The 20,939-nt window shown below is 37.3% G+C and overlaps 2 protein-coding genes across 11 annotated transcripts in view; one reads left to right on the forward strand and one right to left on the reverse strand.

Moving 5' to 3' along the window:
- RASA2 (RAS p21 protein activator 2) overlaps positions 1 to 19,363 on the forward strand; it is a 125,321-nt gene extending 105,958 nt beyond the window's left edge. For both annotated transcript variants that reach the window (XM_077130287.1, XM_077130288.1), the window contains exons 20-24: positions 12,359 to 12,441; positions 13,303 to 13,511; positions 14,252 to 14,355; positions 14,706 to 14,895; positions 16,325 to 19,363. In XM_077130287.1, the coding sequence (XP_076986402.1) occupies positions 12,359 to 12,441; positions 13,303 to 13,511; positions 14,252 to 14,355; positions 14,706 to 14,895; positions 16,325 to 16,355 (617 nt within the window). In that variant the 3' untranslated portion in view covers positions 16,356 to 19,363. The remainder of the gene's footprint in view (positions 1 to 12,358; positions 12,442 to 13,302; positions 13,512 to 14,251; positions 14,356 to 14,705; positions 14,896 to 16,324) is intronic.
- LOC143657668 (uncharacterized) overlaps positions 1 to 20,939 on the reverse strand; it is a 130,496-nt gene that overhangs the window by 104,881 nt on the left and 4,676 nt on the right. The window contains exon 4 of one of the 9 annotated variants that reach the window (XM_077130296.1): positions 5,367 to 5,513. The exons of 7 other annotated variants lie outside the window; for them this stretch is intronic. The gene's annotated coding sequence lies outside the window, so the exon portion shown is untranslated. Of the gene's footprint in view, positions 1 to 5,366; positions 5,514 to 10,665; positions 19,882 to 20,939 lie in introns of those variants that run through there. One more of the 9 variants, XM_077130294.1, reaches the window with a different exon arrangement.

A 20,939-nucleotide genomic window follows, 5' to 3' on the forward strand; every position in this document is an offset into this window, starting at 1 on the left:
TAGATATTAAAGAGACAGATTCTATAGAAGATACATTGTTTTCAGGCCTTTAGAAATTTAATGTTGGAATAACATTGGATGAATGAGTTCTGTTAAATGAGGTTTCAAGATTATTTACTAAAGCCTACAGATCTTAAGCATCCAAAATTTTTGTTTTAACCATTTTGATGGATTTTTCTAAAATGTATTACATGCTTCCCTGCCTTCTAAAAAAAGAGTTCATTGAACGTAAGTTAACATTTTCTAGATGTTTTGGGGCTATCACTGATAATGTTAGTTATCCATGGTATGCTGATTTAGTGATTTTTGAGGGCTGCTTAAAGGTGTGTTCAGCTGTTTACTTCCCAGCTAAATGCCTTGGAGTGCTGTGTATGTTGTATCCCTTATGTTGTATCCCTGTGTTTGCTTTATAGACAGTCTCAGTTTGTCACCTTAAATTTGTTGTGCGGTCAGTGAACCATAGTGTAACATCTCACATCCACCCTAATCATCCCCCTCCATTTTTTTTTACTGCAACTGTACTATGAGTGAATGTGCAGCTATTATGTTAGCTGAGATTATGCATGAGATTAAAAGGCTTGCTTTGGAGTGAAGACTTAAAGACTTTCTCCTAAGAATCAAATACATTGACTTTGTATTCTCCATGTTGTTGTTCAGCACATGTTTTGCTTACCTTCTGATTTCTTGCTGTTTTCTGGATAACCAAGATTGCTAGTTAAATTATCTCTTTCTACACTTGGTATGCACCTTTGGTGTCTGAAGCAGTCCTCCCAAACTTTCTGTAACAGCTCCATAAATCACTGGGTCTATTACAGTGTCCTCCCACTAAGATACTAGTATTCTGAATCAACATAGATGAAAGTGATGTTGTCTTTTCCTGATTCACAGGAAAAGCAACAGAATTTTCTCAGTTTTAAAATTTTTTCACAAATAAGTTCTTAAATTTTTGATGCATGTTTAGCCAACTGCTAACAAGGAATAGTAAGCAACTAAAATTAACATGTGGCAAATGAATATTATAGGGCACTCAATCAGCTGTCAGCCATGATCACTTTGACTTTTATATATCTTTATGCTTGTGACTGATTATGATTTTACATTGCTATATTGCAATGTAGTCTTTTTTTTTTCTTTTGTAACAAATAAAAGCTCTCCTAGTTTTGTGCTGGAATCAGTCAAGTTATTGATGTTTCAGCCTTTTTCCTTTTCATCCAGCTTCATGTTTTGCATTCTCCATATGCAGTTTCATCAAACTGGTTCTTGGCAATTCCTTTAATTTGTGCTCTTTTTGGTTCATGCTTTTTTTGCAGGTGCTCTACACCTAGAAGTCCCATTCTTTCCTTTTTCATCTCTATATTCTGTAGTCCTTTAAGCCTCAGGTCAGGGGTTAGCTCTTTATGGATACCCCAATTTGGCAATTCCCTTATTATTATATTTCTTTAGCACCTTAGAGAAGGTGCTGTGTGGTCATTACTTTTGTCTCTCTCTTCCTCTAGTCTTTAAGATCATCAGTGGTATGGGCCATGTTTTTACTTACTAGCATAAAGGCATTTGGTTAATGTTTGTAATAAATGGTATTTTTCAAAGAGCACCATGTCTTCCAGATGTATTACCATCTGAGTTACTTCAAGTCCACTGCACTAGATTTCCAAAATTTCCACAAAGTATACTAATATTAGATTGCTAACAAATTCACATTTGAAATAATATTCTGTATTCTCTAAATTTGATTAGATATTACCTATTTTAGGGGACATATTATATAGAGAGACCCACAGCTTATCCAACTTCCATGTGATATCAGGTATTTTAAAAGTTCATATACTCTGTGGACAATACAAAAGAAACTTCCATGATGTTTCACACATAAATGCTCAGTACATTTAGCATTTTGCTAAATGCTCATATTTTCATACATAGGGCTCTTTGGTAGCTAAAGAACAACATACATCATTGATTCAATCATACATTCATTCAACACATTTCATTGAGAGCCCACAAAGTATAAGACATATTCTAGGCTCTTCAGAAAATAGCAATGAACGAAACACACCAAAATCTCTGCCTTCATGGATCTTATAGTTTAGTGGTGATAGACAAAAAATGAAAATTGTCAAGTATATGAATGATCATAAATGAGATGGACAAAATTAAGCAGAGAAGGGGAATAGAAGGTAAGTCCAGTGAGCGGAATTGTACTATCAAAAACTGTAGCCAGGGAAGGTAACACTTGAACAAGGAGCTGATGGTGGAGGAGTGAGCCAGGTGGTTATTTGTGATGCATGTATCACACACAGACATAGCTAACAGCAGCATGCCTTGAGTGTTTCAGAGATGAAAGGAAACTTGTGGCTGGAAAAAACTGCATTAAGTAGATAGATCAGAGGAACTGAGGTAAAAAAAAAAAAAAGATCATGAAGGAGCTAGATTTTATAGGCCTTTGTGGGCCATTGTAAGGCTTTTAGTCTGAGGAAGATAGAAAGAAATTACAAAGTTTTAAGTGGAGGAGTGGCATGGTTTGGCTCATATTTAAATAGGATCACTCATACCATTTGGATAACAGCGCTGTGGAGGAGTATGGAGCATAGAATAAAGGGGGGCAGGGAAATCCTATTGCAACAACATGGATTAACTCTGAAAGGTGAGTGAAAGAAGCCAGATACAATAGGACAAACAGCATATGAGTCCACTAATATGAAGTATCTAGGATAAGCAAATTCTTCAGAGACAGAGAGTAGATTAGAGGTTACCAGGAGCCAGAGAGGGGAAACGAATTATCTCTTAATGGCACAGACATTCTGTTTGGGGTGATGGAAGTTTTGATAATGAATGGTGGTAATAATAGCACAGCATTATGAATGTATTTCAATACAGCTGAGTTGTACAGTTAAAATGGAAAACTTTGTGTTATATATATGTTACCCCAATTTAAAAAAAGTTTAATAATGATGATAAAAAGAGGCTATTGTACTACTAATCCAGGGGAAAGAAGATGACGGCTTGGACTAGTCTGTAGCAGTAGAGGTGGTGAAAGGGTCACGTTCAGGTTTCAGGTCTGTTTGGAAGACTGTGTTGGCAGGACTTATAGACAGTGAGGCATCAGGAGTGAAAGAAGCGAGTGAGACAGGATGCCAAGGATTTGAGACTGAGCAACTGGAAAGATAAATTTTCCTTTTAAGAAACAGATTTTCTTAATAATAAGAGTTCTGGTAATAACAGACTAAGGGTATCAGAAGAAGAGAAGCTTGTATTAGACTACTCTGCTCATAAATAACAAGCTTTGGATAGAATTTATGAAACAGCTCTTTGAAGGATTTGACCCTTGAAGAAGAGATGATCCTGGGTGAGATTTACGTTTATACAGCTGTTACACTGAAAGCCCAGAATTTAGTGTTAGGTGGGTACCAAAATGTATTAGTTAGGATTTCTCTAGAAAAACAGAATCAACAGGGAACACTCACAAATAATTTATGAAAGTGTCTCACATGACCACGGGAACGCAGAGTCCAAAATATCCGCAGGGCAGGCTGTGAAACCCACAGTTCCGATGGAGGGTCTGGATGAACTCAGGAGAGGCTCGTCAGCCGAAGCAGGAATAGAGCCTGTCTCTTCTGAATCCTCCTTAAAAGGCTTCCAGTGATTAGATAAAGCATCACTCATTGCAGAAGATACTCCCCTTTGGCTGATTACAAATGGAATCAGCTATGGATGTAGCTGACATGATCATGATTTAACTCTATGAAATGTCCTCACCACAACAGACAGGCCAGCACTTGCCCAACCAGACTAACAGGTACCACCACTTGGCCAAGTTGACACATGAACCTGACTCTGACAGCTGGCTAAAATTCAAGCAGAAAGCCACAGGCTTATTCATTTCAGGTGTCAGTGCGGCCTGAAAGCCTAGAAATAGAGAAGACACCCAGAACATCCAATCTGCATACCAGTGATCCTGAAATTCTTAGCTGATTTTTGAACTTTTCATGCAAGAGGAACTCCAGAAGGGCTAGGAAAAAAGCAACAGCTGAAAGATTAAAAGAGATGAGCAGAGAGTTCAGTTTTTGCCCTTCTTAGGGGAGACAGAGTTTAGAATTTTAATTCTGCCAATTTAGAGGAACTTAGTCTAAAACCTAGGAGTAAAAATTATGTTCTAACATTAAGAATTTATCCTAAAGGCAAAACTAAAACAGAACTTTCATAACAAAATATAAAACCAAGCATCAAGATAATCAGCCAACATTACAACTATTCAAGGGAAGGTAACTGAATCCAAAGCCTTTCTAATGTTTCATCCATGATGCCCAGTACACAACAATAACCAGCTCGAGACGAAACAAGAAAATATGGCTCAGAAAAAAAATCAGAAGTAGACTCCTAGATCATCTATGTGTTAGCATTAACAGGCATGGACTTTAACGTAGCCATTGAAACTATTTCAGGGACGTAATAGAAAAGATACTCATAGTGAGTAAAGACATGGGGAGTCTCAGCCAAAAACAAGAGGAAACTATTAAAAGCAATTAAATGGAAATTGTAGAATTGAGAAGTATAATATCTGAAATTAAAAATTAAGTGAATGGACTTAACCACAGATTGAGGATACCGAAGAGTCATTGACCTTGAAGATGAATGGAAATTACCCAATCTTGGATAAGATTGGAGAAAAAAAACACAGGAAAAAACAGAACCTCAGTGACTTGTGTAACAGGCAGTCTAATATATGCATGGATGGTGTCCCTAAAGAGAGTAAAAAGAGTGGGTCAGAAAAAATATTTGAAGAAATACTATATATATTTATATATATAAATAATTTCCCAGATTTGCTGAAAAATATCTTATAGATCCAAGAAGCTCATTGAATGACAATCACAATAAACACAGAAAACCACATTTACACACAATAATCAAAGACAAGTCTTGAAAGCAGAGGACCAGCAGTACAGTCAACAGCTGACCTCCCCTAAGAAGCAGCCAGAGCTGAAAGCAGTGGAACAGCTTTAAAGGGATAAAACTCTCGACCCAGAATTCCAGTGGAAATTTCCTTCAAACATGAAAAAATATCCTTCAGATAAATGAAAGCCAAGAGACTCCACTGCCAACAGGCCTGCACTATAGGATATAGTAAAGGAAAATTTTTGTACTGAAAGGAAATAACACTATCACATGGAAATTCAGATTTACAGGAAGTAATGAAAAGTGCTGGAAATGGTAAATATGTGGGTAAAAAAATACTTTTTTTCTCCTCAATTTCTTTAAAAAACAATTGATTCTTTAATGCAAAACTCCTAACGTTGAATTGTAGGGATTTTAATGTATACAGATATGCAATACATGACAATTTTATCAAAAAGGAAAGGAATGGGGTAAATCCAATTATATTATATAGCAAGGGTGTTATATTTTATTTTGTAACAAACAATCCTAAATAGATGGTTGTTAAGGCTGTATATTTTAATCTATACAACAAAAACTAGACATAAATGGTGAGCTATGGGTAACCCATCTCTGTTGCCCTGTAAAAAGAAAAACAAAAATTGTTTTAAACAAATAAAAAGAGAAAAGAAAGAACTGAGGAACAAAAAGCATTTAGGGTAAATAGAAAAATGATAGCTTAAACCTAAACATATGAAATAATTAGAATAAATGTAAATGGGATTACATTATGTTTAAGAGCCAGCAACAGTCAGACCAAATGTAACACAAAATTCAATTATATACCTTCTAGAACACATGTACTTGAAATATAAAACCACAGACAGGTTGAAAGTAATTAGGTGGACAGAAAGGTGTGATGTAAACAGCAGTAGCAATTCCAGACAAGATAGACCTCAAAACAGGCTTTACCAAATATAGGGACCCACTTTTCACAGTGATAGTGTGTACATAACTAATAACAGGATAAAACCTGAGGCATTTTAAGGAAAAATAAACAAATCCACATTCATAGTTGAATATCTTAACACTCTTCTCACAGTAACTGATAGAACAACTAGACAAAACAGAATTTGGAACAACATTATCAATCACCTTGACCTAATTTATATTCATGGACACTATACCAAACAGCTGCAGAATACGTATTCTCTTTTAATCCAAATGGAATATTCACCAAAGTAGACCATATACTGGGCTATAAGCTTTAGTAAATGCAAAAGGCTGATGTGCGGACTATTGTCTAGTCACAAGTGAAGTAATAGTAATGTGTATAGAAAAAAAACTCAAATATTTGAAAATTAAGTGCACACTTAAAAATAACCCATTGCCAATGAAGAGTTCACAAGGGGATTAGAAATTATTTTGAACCTAATAATAATGAAAACCCAACAAGTATAAAAATTTGTGGAAATACTTAAAGGGAAATTAATCACTTTAAACTTTTTTTTTCTTTGCATGGGCAAGCACTGGAAATTAAACCTGGGTCTCCAGCATGACAGACAAGAACTCTGCCTGCTGAGCCACCATGGCCCACCCATCACTTTAAATATTTATATTAGGCAATAAGATGTTCAAGCCTTCAGGTTACTCAAAGATTTCTTAAATATGATAGCATTATCTATAAAAGAAAACAATAAATTGAACATCATCAAAATTCAAAACATTGGTACTTCAGAAGACACCATTAGGATCTCTCTCTTCTGGTGAATGAAGATGGCGGTAACAAACTCCACAGTGCTTTTCCCCATAGAATCTTAGAACAACTAGCAGAGGTTCTTCCTCAAAACTCTGAAGAACAGTTAAAGGGTTGCAGTAACTGGGTAAGTGCCAAATCAAGAAAACATAGCTTTAAAGACGCTCTAGGCACCATTACTGCTGTCTTGCTCCCCTCCCCAGCACAGTGTAGAGCCAGTCTGTGCTCCATTGGGGGTCCCTGGCTCTGTTCCACAGGGAGCAGAATAAAGTAGTCAAGTACCATATGTTGGTGCCAGTCCAGTGGCAGCCTGAAAGACTGAACCCAGGGACCAGCTACCTGGCTTCCCTCCCAGGACTTACCCTGCAGGCCTAAGAGGCTTAGTGGATAACAAAGCATTGTAAGAAACAATTAAGTCCAGGTGGCCTGGGGCAAAGGATTACCTGCTTTATTTAAGTCATGTGATAGACTTTTGAGGATTCAGAAGGGGGAGAGAGTCTATTTCATAGAGAGTAGAGAGGGGGCATTTGAACAGGGGAATTCCTAAGGTCATGAGCAAGCACAAGTTCAGGAAAGCCTGAGAAGACCCTACACCTCAATGTGCCTCAGGCTGATTCTCTTGATAAAATGGCTAAACTTTAAGGAGAGCAACAGCCAACACAGAGTCAGTTTATGAAGACTATGAAAGGTATTTTTTGCATTGGTTTGTTTCTTTTTTTAGCTCCTGGCACTCAAGAAAACCAACTAGTCATATCACTAGTTGGGTACAAACTCAAGAAACAGCTCAGGGACTAGTGTTCAGAATTAACACTTTAAAATAGTAAAATGTACACCATGCAACAAAAGATTACAAGACAAAGAAACAGGAAAGAATGGCACGTCCCACAGGAACAAGATAAAAATCCAGAAACTATCAATGAAGAATACCAGACTTTGAAAATACTGGGCAAAGACTTTAAAAAAAAAAAGGACCCTCAATATGCTCAGGGAGATATAGCAAAATATAGAGAAAAAACTAAAGGATATCAGGAAAGCAATGAATAAACAATATGAAAATGTCAGTAAAGAAAGAGAAATTGGAAAGGGAACCAGGCAGAAATACTGGAGCTGAAGACCACAATAACTGAAATAATAAGTGCCCTAGAGTATTTCAGGAGCAGACTGGAATTAGGAGACTCAATGAACTTGAAGACAAAACAGCTGAAATAATTCAAGGTGAGAATGAAAAAAAGTGAACAGAGCGTAAGCGCCCTCTATATGCATTATGGAAGTTCCAGGAGGAAAGGAAAGAAAGTAGGACTATTCACAGAAATAATGGCAGAAAACTTACCAAATTTAGCAAAATATATGAATATGCATATTCAAGAAGTCCAACTAACCACAAACAGAATATAGAATATACTCAAAGAGAATCACATGCAGACATGCAGTCAAACTGTCAAATGCTAAGGAAAAAAAGAGATCTGAAAGATGCAAAAGAAAGCCAACATGTTATGTACAAGGGAATCCCAGTAAGATTGGGGGCTGATTTTTTCAGCAGAAACCAGGGAGGCAAGAAGGTGGTGGAATGAAATATTTAAAGTGCTGAGAGAAAACAAATGCCAACTAGGAATTTTGTATCTGGCAAAACTGTGTCAAAACTGAAGTTGAGATTAAGTATTCCCAGATAAACAAGAGTTGAGGGAGTTTGTCACTACTAGAACTGCTCTACAAGCAAGACTAGAGGCTAGAGGGAGTGCGTTCCTCAGACTGAAAGGAAAAGATACTGGACAGTTGATCTCAGCAGCATAAATAAAGACCTCTGGTAAAGATAACCATGTAGAAAATATACTATTATACATTACTATTGTATTTTTGGTATATAACTCCAATTTTTACTTCTTACAGGTCTAAAATACAAATACATATAATGATAAATTATGTTTTCGGATATACAGTATACAAAAATATAATTTGTAGCAGGTACAATGAAAAGATGGGGGTATGGAGGGGTATAGGAACAGTATAGTGTATGTTATTGAAGTTATGCTGGTATCAAATCAAGCATGACTTTTACACATTAAACATGTTAAATTTCAGTCCCATGGTAAGCGCAAAGTTAAAATATGAAACATATATAAAGAAATAAGAAGGGCCTCACAGAGGTATATTATCAATAGTCAGATAAAAATGAAAGTAATCATTAACAAAAGAATTGAGGGACAAAAACCTGTAAGACATAAAAGACCAAATAGCAAAACAGCAGAATAAAGTCTTACATTATAGGTAGTCATTTTAAATGTAAATGGATAAAAGTCTCCAGTCACAAGGCAGAGATGGACAGAATGAATGAATAAAAGATGATGACCCAGCCATATTCTATTTACAAAAGAAGTACTTTAAATTCAAAGACAGAAGTAGATTGCAAGTGAAAGAATGGAAAACATATACCATACAAATAGTAAACTAATGAGCTGGGGTATCAGATAAAATAGACTATACATCAAAAACTGTTATAAGGGAAAAGGTCACTATATACTAATAAAGCAGTCAATTCAATAAGAAAACATGACAATTATAAATATATATACACACACACACACACCTAATGGCAGAGCCCTAAAATATATGAAGCAAATATTGACAGATTAGAAAGAAAAAATAGACATTTCTACACTAATAGTAGTAAACTTCACTACATCACTTTCAATAATGGATAGAATTTCTAGAGAGATGATCAGTAAGGCAACAGAGAAATTGAACGATACTATAAACCAACTGTTCTAGTTTGCTAGCTGCCAGAATGCAATATACCAGAAACAGAATGGCTTTTAAAAGGGGGGATTTAATAAGTTTACAGTTCTAGTTTATAGTTCTAAGGCTGAGAAAATGTCCCAATTAAAACAAGTCTATAGAAACGTCCAATCTAAGGCATCCAGGGTCCAATCTAAGGCATTCTTGGTTCAAGAAGGTCAATGACATTCAACATTTCTCTCAACAATGTTCAACATGGCAGTATCCATTGGCTTCTTATGGCTCTACAAAAGGGACTCTCTCCAAAATGTTTCTTCTTTTAAAGGATTAATGGGTGGAGTCACAACTCATGGAAGCTATCTGATCAAAAGTTACCACCCACAACTGGGTGAGCCACATCCCCATGGGAACAACCAATGCTTCCACTCAGCAACACTGAATGAGGACCAAAAGACATGGCTCCTCTGGGGTGCACCACAGATTCAAACCAGCACACCAACTAAACATAACAGACATACATACAGGACACTCCACGCAACTGTAGAAGAATACACATTCTTCTCTAGTGCACATAGGTCCTTTAAGAGAGATCATATGTCACAAAAAAGTCATAGGAAACCCAAAAATGCTGAAATCATATGATGGATGTTTTCTGACCACAATAAAATAAAAGCTATGGATCAATAACAAGTAGACATGAAAAATTCACAAGTATAGGGAAATTAACACACTCTTTTAAGTGGTCACAAAAGAAATCACAGGGGAAATTAGGAAATATTTTGAGGCAAATGAAAATGAAAACAAATATTTTTAAATCAAGCTACATAATTCATCATATTAACATAAAGGAGGAAAGCCATGTGGTCATCTCATCAACTTTAGAAGTGTTTGACAAAATTAAATGCCTGTCTGATTAAAAAAAAAAGAAAAAAAACTCAAAGCAAAGTCTAGAAGGAAATTTTTCTTAGTGTGATCAGAGATATATTTAAGGACCTACAGCTAACATCGTAGCTAAGTTGAGGAAATCAAGGATTATACACATTGGTGAGTTCTATTCACTGTTGTACTGAAGGTTGTAAACCAATGCAATAAGATGAGCAAAAGAAATAAAAGACCATTTATGCCCCTGATTTCCTTGTAGGTTATTCTCTGCTGTACGTGTGCCTCTCCTTCAGAGTGCTGATTTTCCTCATCTGTTTTGTGACACGTTTACTGACTTGCTTTTCTTTGTGTTTTAGAATCCTTTTACACTTGCTCCTTGAGGGATGGTAGCTTACTTCTAGTGATGGGGAGGGGAGGGGAGGGGAGGGGAGGAGGAGGGGCAGTGGTGCAAGTCCCCTGGGTGTGGGCGCTCTCCTTGCCCAGCACTGCTCTTGCCTGCACCTCCTCTCTGGGGCTCACAGCTGAGCTCAAGCCAGAGCGGGGCTGACAGAGGCTCACTGGCTGCCGTGGCAGATGTTGGCCAACCTGTCACTTTGACGTCCTTCTGAATGCCCCCCGTGCTGGCTGCCCGCCCACCCGCCGACTCTGACTGAGCTGCCCTCTGACCACTCCTGCTCCTGCCCAGCCTCCTCCTGCATGCGGCCCCTGCTCTGGCCTCCTTCAGGTCTCTCCCCACCCTCAGTAAATCTCATCTGTCTACTTGTAGACCGCTTATGGTCTTTTCTTACATTCCCTGCATTTATCATTTATACTTGTTGAATTTAAATGCCATTTCCTCAGAAAAGTTTCCCCTAACCACCCAATTTGAAGTAACTTCCAAACTACTTTCTACCCTACCTCACCCAGGTTATTTTCATTGTAGCATTCACCACTACCTTCTATTTATTTGTCTCTTTTTGGTCTTTCTTCACCTAAATGCAGAGTCTGTTGGGCAGTCTTACATATTTTGTTGTAGCCCAAGTGCTTAGAAAAGTGCCTGTTTTATAAATAGATGGTCAATATATGATAGTTGAATTAAGTGATTCTTTTTTTCAAAAATGTATCACCATCTACCCGAATTTCACAGATTTTAGATTTCACTCCAAGAACCAGGCTTATCAAAAATTCTACGTTAACCTCTCTGTTCAGGACAGAAAATCTTTGTCTATCAAAATAGCTGTCTTTGCCAAAAAGGCTTCACATTAATCTATCGATAGATACAAAATGTAAAGGTCTTAACTTCCAGCACCTCAATCCACATGTTATTAAAACAAAGCTTGATCAGGAAAAAAAGTACAAAGATTTGATTTTCTAAGAATATTACAAAATGATTGGAAGAGGTCAGAATTATATTTGCTTGTAGTGTTTATGACTACATAAATACAGTCTATCGCAGGTAAATTAAGCTAAAATGCAACATGTCATATCTCATTATAGAACGCCTTTAGCAATCTTCAGATTGCCTTAGCTAAATGTCAAACTCTTAAATTAAGCCAAGGATTTACTCTACTGAATAAGATACTTACTTTTGTCCCCTGCATCTCTTAAAATTTGTTGACCAGCTAATATGGGATAGTGATGAGCAATTTTTCAATTTAAAAACATGGTTTTGAGTGTTAGTCCCTTACACACTGGGTTGGAAAAAACAGAAAAATTCACTTACACACAGATTCACTGCTCATATAATAGCTCCATGAAAGAAAATTCCACGTCTCAGCAAATTTTAAGTAGGCCTTTTGCTAAGTGTATTTTTTTCAGTCTCCTAATTAATGCCACAAAATTTTGTAACATTCCTATTTTCTACAGAAATCAAATTTATTCCCATAGTTTTGCTTAAAAAATATTTCTATTTTATATTGAAAGAACTAAAAGAGAGTCACATTATAGAAAACAATCAAAATTCACCTCGTCCATAAAACAAGTTTTGGGGAATGTACTGTAGATTTATACTCCCACCGAGAATGAGCTTCAAACTTGAAGAAATAAAAAATATATACATACACAAAACAAAACTTAAGTTTCCATCAGAAATATAAAGGTTATTTCTTTAAGTTTTGTCCTTCTTTTATTCCTTAGGAAAAGATGCGATTTACACAATTCCAGTAAAAAACATCCTTGCTGTGGAAAAACTTGAAGAGAGCTCTTTCAACAAGAAAAATGTAAGTTGCAGAAATTGTCTCTTTTTGGTCTTTCTTCACCTTAATGCAGAGTCTGTTAGGCAGTCTTACATATTTTGTTGTAGCCCAAGCGCTTAGAACAGTGCCTGTTTTATAAGTAGATGGTCAATATATGATAGTTGAATGAAGTGACTCTTTTTTTCAAAAATGTATCACCATCTACCCGAATTTCACAGATTTTAGATTTCACTCCAAGAACCAGGCTTGGAGTGAATGTAAAGGTCTTAACTTCCATGTGTTACTTTGCAGTTAAACATTTTCAAAAGGTGAGTTTAGTATTTACCATTAATTGTTCACAGTTTATAAACTGCCAGCTAAAACAGTCTTAAAATTGCCCATTATTATTAATGCTTTATTTATAGTCTGTCTAGCCTAATAAGTTAAAAGTACTTCTGTTAATATTTACTTATTACCAAATTTCTCAACTTAGCATTGGAGTCTGGATAATACAGCCAATCTGTCTGTCCACCCTGGTCGTCTGCTACCACTCGGCACATACCCAACAAGCCACATAGCCAACCGAGATGGCTTCCCACGGCTTTGCCTTTGCTCACACTTCTTCCTCCATCTGGAGTTTCCTTTTGTATCTATTTATATGGTAGTCCTTTTCTTTGGACATCTGTGGCTTCTAAAAATTACATTCTGTTGTACAGCTTAGTACCAGGGGAACTCAGTGCTGTCCTTGGGACTAATTTGCTTGTAAAGCAACAATTCATAAGATACCGTAGCAACACACAGTTCTTCAGCCAAAGAAACTAGATTTCTGTTATGTACTTTTTTCTGTTTTCTGGATGTTGGTTTTTAGACTCTGACACTAACTTTTTATTTTAATTGCCTATGAAGATGTTCCAAGTAATACATACCGAGAAACCTCTCTATGTCCAAGCAAATAATTGTGTCGAAGCCAACGAGTGGATAGATGTACTCTGCAGGGTGAGCCGATGCAACCAAAACCGGCTCAGTTTTTATCATCCTTCTGCCTACCTGAATGGACACTGGCTCTGCTGCCAGGAGGCCAGTGAAAGCACTCTTGGCTGCAAGCCATGTACTGCGTAAGTGTCTTTCTGATTTAAAAACCGATGTTTCAAACTGTGGTTATATTCGCACAATGAAAAAGGAATGAAGTACTGAGACATACCACAACATGAATGAACCTTGAAAACAATATGCTAAGTAAAAGAAGCCAGACAGACACCGAGGCCACATGTTGTATGATAATATGTACATAAGTGTCTAGAATGGGTCAGTTCTTACAGACAGAATGGGGAGTGAATGCTGATGGGTACAGAGTTGTTTCTTGTTGGGGTGAAGACAATGTTCTGAAGTTAGCATATTCACAATTCTTTATATGTATTAAAACCACTGAATTGTACACTTTACAAGACTGAATTTTACAGCATCTGAATTATAGCCCAATAAAGCTGTTTATTAAAAAAAATAATAATAATGTTTAAATAGATGTGCTAGCCTGAGGAAGCTATCAAGGGAGTAGGGCTTAGTATTCTCTAATTGTATGAAACAACCATTACAGCGTGATAGACTTAAGTAATAATGTTTTACTTTTGTTATGAAGCACAAGCTATGAAAATTATTTTACTTTAAAATTCCCCTCATGATTAGTTATATAACGACCTGCCCTGCCCTGACCCCATTTTATTTAACTATTTAAATGAGACTAGACTTCAGTTTCCTTCTGTAAAATTCTGATTCTATTTTTAGCTTCAAACCAGAAGAAGTCTTTGACATGTTAAAGTAAAAATTTCCTAATGTCTTTAATTTCATTTCACCATAGAGGTATCCCTGCAGAGATCCAAATAGATATTGATGAAGACAGGGAAACAGAAAGAATGTATTCCCTTTTTACCCACAGTAGTCTTAAGCTGCAGAAGATGGAAGGTAAATATATAATTGATCTATTTTTACACAACAGTGCTCCTCCATTACCAGTGCCCAAGCCTCTGACATTATCAAAAAGTTGAAAGTACTCATGTATTTATCAAAATACTACTTACGTGAAAATTGGCAAAACCCCATAGTGGGCATTTTTCATAGATATTCATGTAGTGAAAATACCGTTTTACATTAATGTGCTGAACCTAATTAATAAAATTCATGTATTTTTGGTTATCTATTATTGCCAAGGGAACCATCTTCTCAGCTTGATACACTTGAAAATTCTTATTTATAATATTAATTACATTAGTAGAATTTAGTCGTCTGATCAGAGATTTTATTGCTAATTGCAGAGGCTTGTGGAACTATAGCAGTCTATCAAGGACCACAGAAAGAGCCTGATGATTATTCTAACTTTGTAATTGAGGATTCTGTAACAACCTTTAAGACAATTCAGCAAATAAAAAGCATCATAGAGAAGCTGGGTGAGCCTCACGAAAAGTATAGAAAGAAAAGATCAAGTAGTGCGAAATATGGGAGCAAGTAAGTATTTTTTTAAGACACCGGAAACATATTTTACATTGCATGCCTCCTGCTTACCTTCCTATTTCAAGATCCAACTCAGACCCTCCTGGCCACTCAGACCCTAAGGATCTGTCTTTTATAGCTCTGGTGCCACCTCACTGCCCTGGTGCTGTACTTCAGTCACCACTTCTAATGTGGAATTCCACTGTAATCCAGTCCACAAGTACTTAGGTACCCTTTTGGTTTTGTTTTTACTGCTCTTTATCCTTCTTTCACAGTGACTTAGAATAAATAACTAAAATCAGCTGTGAAAGTGCTAGAGGTATTTTCTAGTTCATTCTTTAATATCAGATAGAGACTATGGTGGGTGACAGTGGCTGCCGCAGGCAGGTGTGGGGAGCGTACTATACCCCAAGGCACCTGCATAGAACTTTCCCTCTGTACCACTTAGGTTGCTTCTAGCAGCAAGTAATGGAAAACCTCAACAGCAGTAGCTTAAACTCCAGGAAATTTTTTAATCTCACAAATCAAGTCTAAACTTCTAGGGCTGGTTAATTCAGCAGCTAAAAATTCTGTCTTCCTTAGGCTTAGGCTTGTCCCTTATGTTCACAGAGGGACAAATAGTAGTTGAGGACCTCACATTTTATTTGATAGTAGCCAGAGGCAGGAAAAAGCTGCTTCCTCCATAAGAAACAGGGACCTTGTCCAGATTGTACCCAGCCTTCCCTGAAACACAGGGCTGCCCAGAACAAAACAAGGTTCTGAGCATGCAGAAGGTGCTGTTCCAGGTCCGGCCAACACCAGTGCTCACCAGTGTGTGCTGTGTCATTGTCCCCACACCAGCCTGGCGTGCTTGGAGAAACACACTCGGGAAAGGTCATGCCTTGTCCGAGCCCACAGCTTGCTAGTGAGGGGCTCTGAACCCTGGCCCTACCACTTTCAATAAACATTCTTTGATAACTCTGTGAATTAAGAATTAGAGCACTGACGATATGAACAATAAAAATCAGCTATAAAAATCTTCTACCCGGATAGGCATGGCTGCAGCTGGTTCTGTTCCAGTTTTCTGGGAGACCCAGTAAGACTCCTTATGAGGTCACAGTCCTCGGCAACACCTAATGCCTCCCTTATACAAACACACTGTACCCTTCCCAGCCTTATTGTTTCTAATAAACAATAACAATCTCGGATGTATTTGCTTATTGTATTTTCTCTATACTAGAATGTAAGCTCCATGAGGACTATTTTGTTCACTACAGTATCCCTTGCTCTAGACCGGTGCCTGACATTTAGTAGGTAGTCAGTAAATAAATGCTTACTTGTTGAAATAATGAAGCAAGGCTCAGCATGAGAGAGTATCAAGGGGAAATTATTCATTATAATGGATACTTTGTTGCTTTTAAAAACTGTATTTGATTTAAAACTATTCTCTTTTATTGTTTTCTAGGGAAAATCCAATTGTTGGGAAAGCATCTTAGAGTTTGACCAATTGATTCAGAAGAACTGGAAAGTACTAGTTTTGCTGCAGTTTTTTAATTCATCATATTCTGTCCATAGTATTTAATAATGAACATTGGCTTCAGGGTCATATGTGTTCACATTGTATTTAATATTTAATAATTGAAATTAACTGTTTGGGAATCTTGGTATTGATGTATTACTAGAGAATTTGAAACCTAAGATTCCTTTCATATCTTATGTGTCCAAAGCCATGTTTATGCAACTTCTTTTTTAATAGAAACAATCTTCCTATTCTAAAGAAGCTTTGTAAAAAGGGAGAATGCCTCAAAAAAATCATCTCTTCTGGTGACACTCCATGTTGTGGACTCGTTTTCACTACCATTAGTGCCTGCTCTATACTGCCAACAGCGCATTTTTTTAGAAAATCCCAATCCATGACAATTCAGAGCTTTCCATTTAGTTCACCTAGATCCTCCTTTTTAAAAAAAGAAAAAAAAAAAAAAAAGGATTTTCCTTTGGTACAGTAGGGACAGTGAAAGAACCTTTAGAAAGCTGCCAGAATATCCTCAAAGTCAGTGGAACCTTCTGCCTAGTTAAAGGTGTGAACAGAGCTCAGATAGAAGAATCAGGGAACATGTGCTGCCATGTGCACCTTGTGCACTTTTGGGAGCAGCAGTGGCAGGTAAAATAGCATGCGACCACTAAAGTTTCTCATTGTTTTCACTATCAGGTACTCATTTTCTTGATTTGAGAGTTCAGGTTAATATGACATCAAAGGACAGCTCTTCTGAAAAAGAAAAGCAAAGCAAGCAAGCAGTGTGAGAAGGTGGTGAGAAAACCTCTTCACGTCCCTACTGTGTCATGGCACAATGCGGCTGCCAGGAGGAGGCCCTCACAGTGTTAGGTTGTGATCTACCGTGACAGTCACTCAGCGCACTTTAACAATCTGGACTGCCCAGATGACACTTTAGATACTCCGTAGTGTCTACTCTTGACGATCAGTTGAATGATCAGTGTTTAACGGTCTAAAAATAATGCTTTCCTGAAAATGTTTATATTTCATTGCTGTTCCGTATTGCCAGCGAGCCAAATGGATTTTGGGCAAGCAACTGGTTGAATCCTTTCCCCCCCTAATAATATACTTTTGTCCTGAAATGTAAATAATCAGTCGAAGCAAGTTGCCACCTCAGGCTAAGTGGGATACACTCTGCTTCATCAGTATTAAAAACCATGGTACTCTTGTTTTGTCTTTTTTTAATTCAAAACATTTTTTACATGTGGTACTTTGATCCTGGAGTATTTACACGTTTGTTTAAAACTGTGACTTACAGAAGTCTAGCTACTAGTGCTTTTTGTTGTTGTTTCCCTGAGATAAGCTATCTTTCAAGTTATGTTATTGGTGGTTAATTGTTTTCAAATTATATTGTTACTAGCTAATTGTTTTCAAATTATATTGTTACTAGCTAATTGTTTTCAAAGACTGTTTGGCACACAAAGTTTTTCTGTAAATGATGACAACTGAGCAATGTATTTCTCTAAATGACTCGTAAAAATCAATTGGTCATATTTAAGAATCAGTACTAGTCTGTGTTATGGTTATTACTCCTGGCCCATTTTAAAGATGGATTTCAAAAAGTCCTTTAAGTTTTATGAACTTGTAGAGTCTATAAACATCAATGATTTACAAATGTGAAAAATTTTAACTACTTAATAAATTTCTGATTGTTGAATTTATTCAGATTGAAATTTCCTTTTATAGTCTTTGATACCTTCTGCCTGAAAAGGAACTATTATCATTATCAGCTATCACCCTTGGCTCTTTAGTGGCTTTTAGTCCTCTGCTGTTCTGTTAGGGCAAAGTAAATAATCTTCTAATATCTAATCCTCAATTATGATTTTTTAAATCACAGCATTATCAAAGGGACTTAGGCCATATGTTTACATAGCTCTTGATGTGAAGGGAAGAGTTCAGGAGTCTAGTTATTTTCCCCACTTCACACATTGAACCAGCCAGTGTGACTGGAATTATCCAGTATGGCACAGTCTAAAAGGAAGTAATGTGAAATTATTTTTCTTTGATAGTCTTCTGAAATGAGAGACTACATTAGTAGGATCCTAAACTGATAACCAAGTACTTATTTCCAGGGACCTTGTTCCTGTGCCATTACTTTTGAGGACTTTGATTCTTACTACCTTATCTGCTTTTTCTATCCTTTCTTCACTTGAAAAAATACATGGCAGCTCACTTTACCCTAAAAAACCTGAGAAGGAAAGAAAAGGATGATATAGGGAAATTCTTGCCATAAATGCCAGTTCTGGTTCTTAGTTTTGCCATTTCCATCTGTTGAGAATGTGGCAGTCTGTTACTTGTTTTGCTGCTATTTGTTTTGTTTAGCTTTGTTTTTTAATAATCTTTTAATAAGAAGATGGGCAATAGCAAAGATTTTTACTCCCAGGAATAAAATTTATCGAATTGAACTATTTGCCAGAGAAATGTTTTTGATATTACAGGTAATGGTTGTCAAAATCAGACTTATACAGAAGGTGATGTGGATTTTGTTTCTGAAACCTGATTTCATTCTAAAGGCTCATTCATGCCATGTTTTAAAAACCAAGGTTTTTTTGTTTTGTTTTTTTTAAGTGAAAGCACCTTTAATCTGTTCTAACAGTACATCCCTGTAAAGACAGAACGCTACAAAACCCTTTAGATGTCCTTACAGTCTGTGAAAAATACAGGACTCGCTCTAAATTACCAGTCTAGATTGATACTATATCTACTTCCATTTTTACTAACTTAGAAATTAATATGTTGCTAGCAAATATTGCTTTTTACAGTGTCCAGTTTGAAAAATGTTATCAAAACTTAATGTAGTCAATTTGTGTAACCATGTTGTATTGTTCAGAATGTATTTTTATTTAAATTTTATTTTCTTATCAAGAGTATTATAAAAATTAAAAACTTTTGTAACTGTCGCTTCAAAATAACTCAAATAAATTATAAAAAGTCTGTCTGTTCTTTATGATGCCTTATTTTCTTACCAAATGAGGAATTTCTTCAATAGTTAAAAATTATTGTATCTTGCCTGAGAGTAAGGAAATCGTGTTAGTAAGACATCTCCAATAATAATGAGGAATGGAGTGGTCTGGAAAAGGGCTGTGTTCTTCTCCTGTACTTAACTTGGACAGCTGTTAAGGGGCTGTGTCCCTTATTTGTTTATTCATTCGCTAGACAGACTTGTATGGAGGGTCTACATGCAGACTCCCCCGGCACTCCCTAAAGCCAAGCCTGTCTGATAAGCAGAACTGTATTCTTCTCTTACCTAGGTTAAAAATTTAGGGCTGAGGTTTTCAGCCTATGTTTGACCTTTTGAAGAATTCCACCTTCTGCTCTTCCCAAAACAAAACAGAAAAATAACATCAGGAGCCTTTGGTTAATCAGGACCTACATTCAGTACTGCAGATTAGCCTGCCCTTTAGCTTGACTCTTGGTACACCCTTCTCGGTGTTGGACTTTGACCGTGTTGTGCCATTTTGATGAATCATCTGGGGAACAAAGTGACAGCACCAAAGATGAGGTTAGTGCCTAACTTGTGCCCCCAGCAAGAGAAGCCAGGATCTTTTCCCTGCAACTCCAGAGGTTTTTGAGGTTCATAAAGAAGGAAGAGGTTCTGAATTTCTGAGATCTTACTCTTACTGAAACGTCATAAGCCTGCTCATACTAGTCCCATGTAGAGACTAGAACTAGTTAGCAACATCAATGACTAAGCTTCTATTCTATGATGTAAACAAGTTAGTGCTTTAAAGGAAGGGAGCCACACTTTAGTTGGGTTGCCCTATCCAAACTGCATGATTCCAAAACAAGAGACACCTGAAGCCCAGCAAAATCAAGAGACAGATAAGGTACATATTCACAAGAATTTAAAAACAAGGCATAGGCTAATACTGCTCGGTTCCAGCCAGTGGTCTAAGTTTTCTTTACTACAAGTAAATGGCAAGCCACTAAACTCCTGCAGATGCTACAGATAATACAACCAGTTTTGGGCAGACAAGGCGTGCTGAATAAAAAATTGGAGGTGTTCTGAGAAGATGGTGGAATAGGTCGAGTTCACTCCTGCTTCAAGGAACAGCTAGAGAAGGGACGCGAGGGCGACTGAGACCGACTCCAGACCTAAGTGACCTGGGAGGGTCTTCAACCCACATACGGAGGGCCTGGTTACAAAGCTGAAGAATTGAGGGGCAGAGAACCAGAGACCATCCAGCTAGTGCATACGGCCTAGTCGGTCCATTTCCAGATGGGATACCGGGAGCCCTAAAGGGTGCACTGATGGGGGGAGAGAGGTAGAGGGGAAGAGGACGACGAGGAGGGGGATAGGGAGGCGAGGAGGAGGAGGATAGGAAAACGAGGATGATGAGGAGGAAAGGGAGGAGGAAAGGGAGGAGAGGGGGAGGAGAGGGGGAGGAGGATAGGAAAACAAGGATGATGAGGAGGAAGAAAGGGAGAGGGGGAGGAGAGGGGGAGGAGAGAGGGAGGAGAGGAGGAGGGGGAAGAGAGAGGGAGGAAGATAGGGAGGAGAGAGGGAGGAGGAACGGGAGGAGGGGAC

The sequence above is a fragment of the Tamandua tetradactyla genome, chromosome 15, assembly GCF_023851605.1.
Source record: "Tamandua tetradactyla isolate mTamTet1 chromosome 15, mTamTet1.pri, whole genome shotgun sequence".
In the NCBI taxonomy this organism is placed as follows: domain Eukaryota; kingdom Metazoa; phylum Chordata; class Mammalia; order Pilosa; family Myrmecophagidae; genus Tamandua; species Tamandua tetradactyla.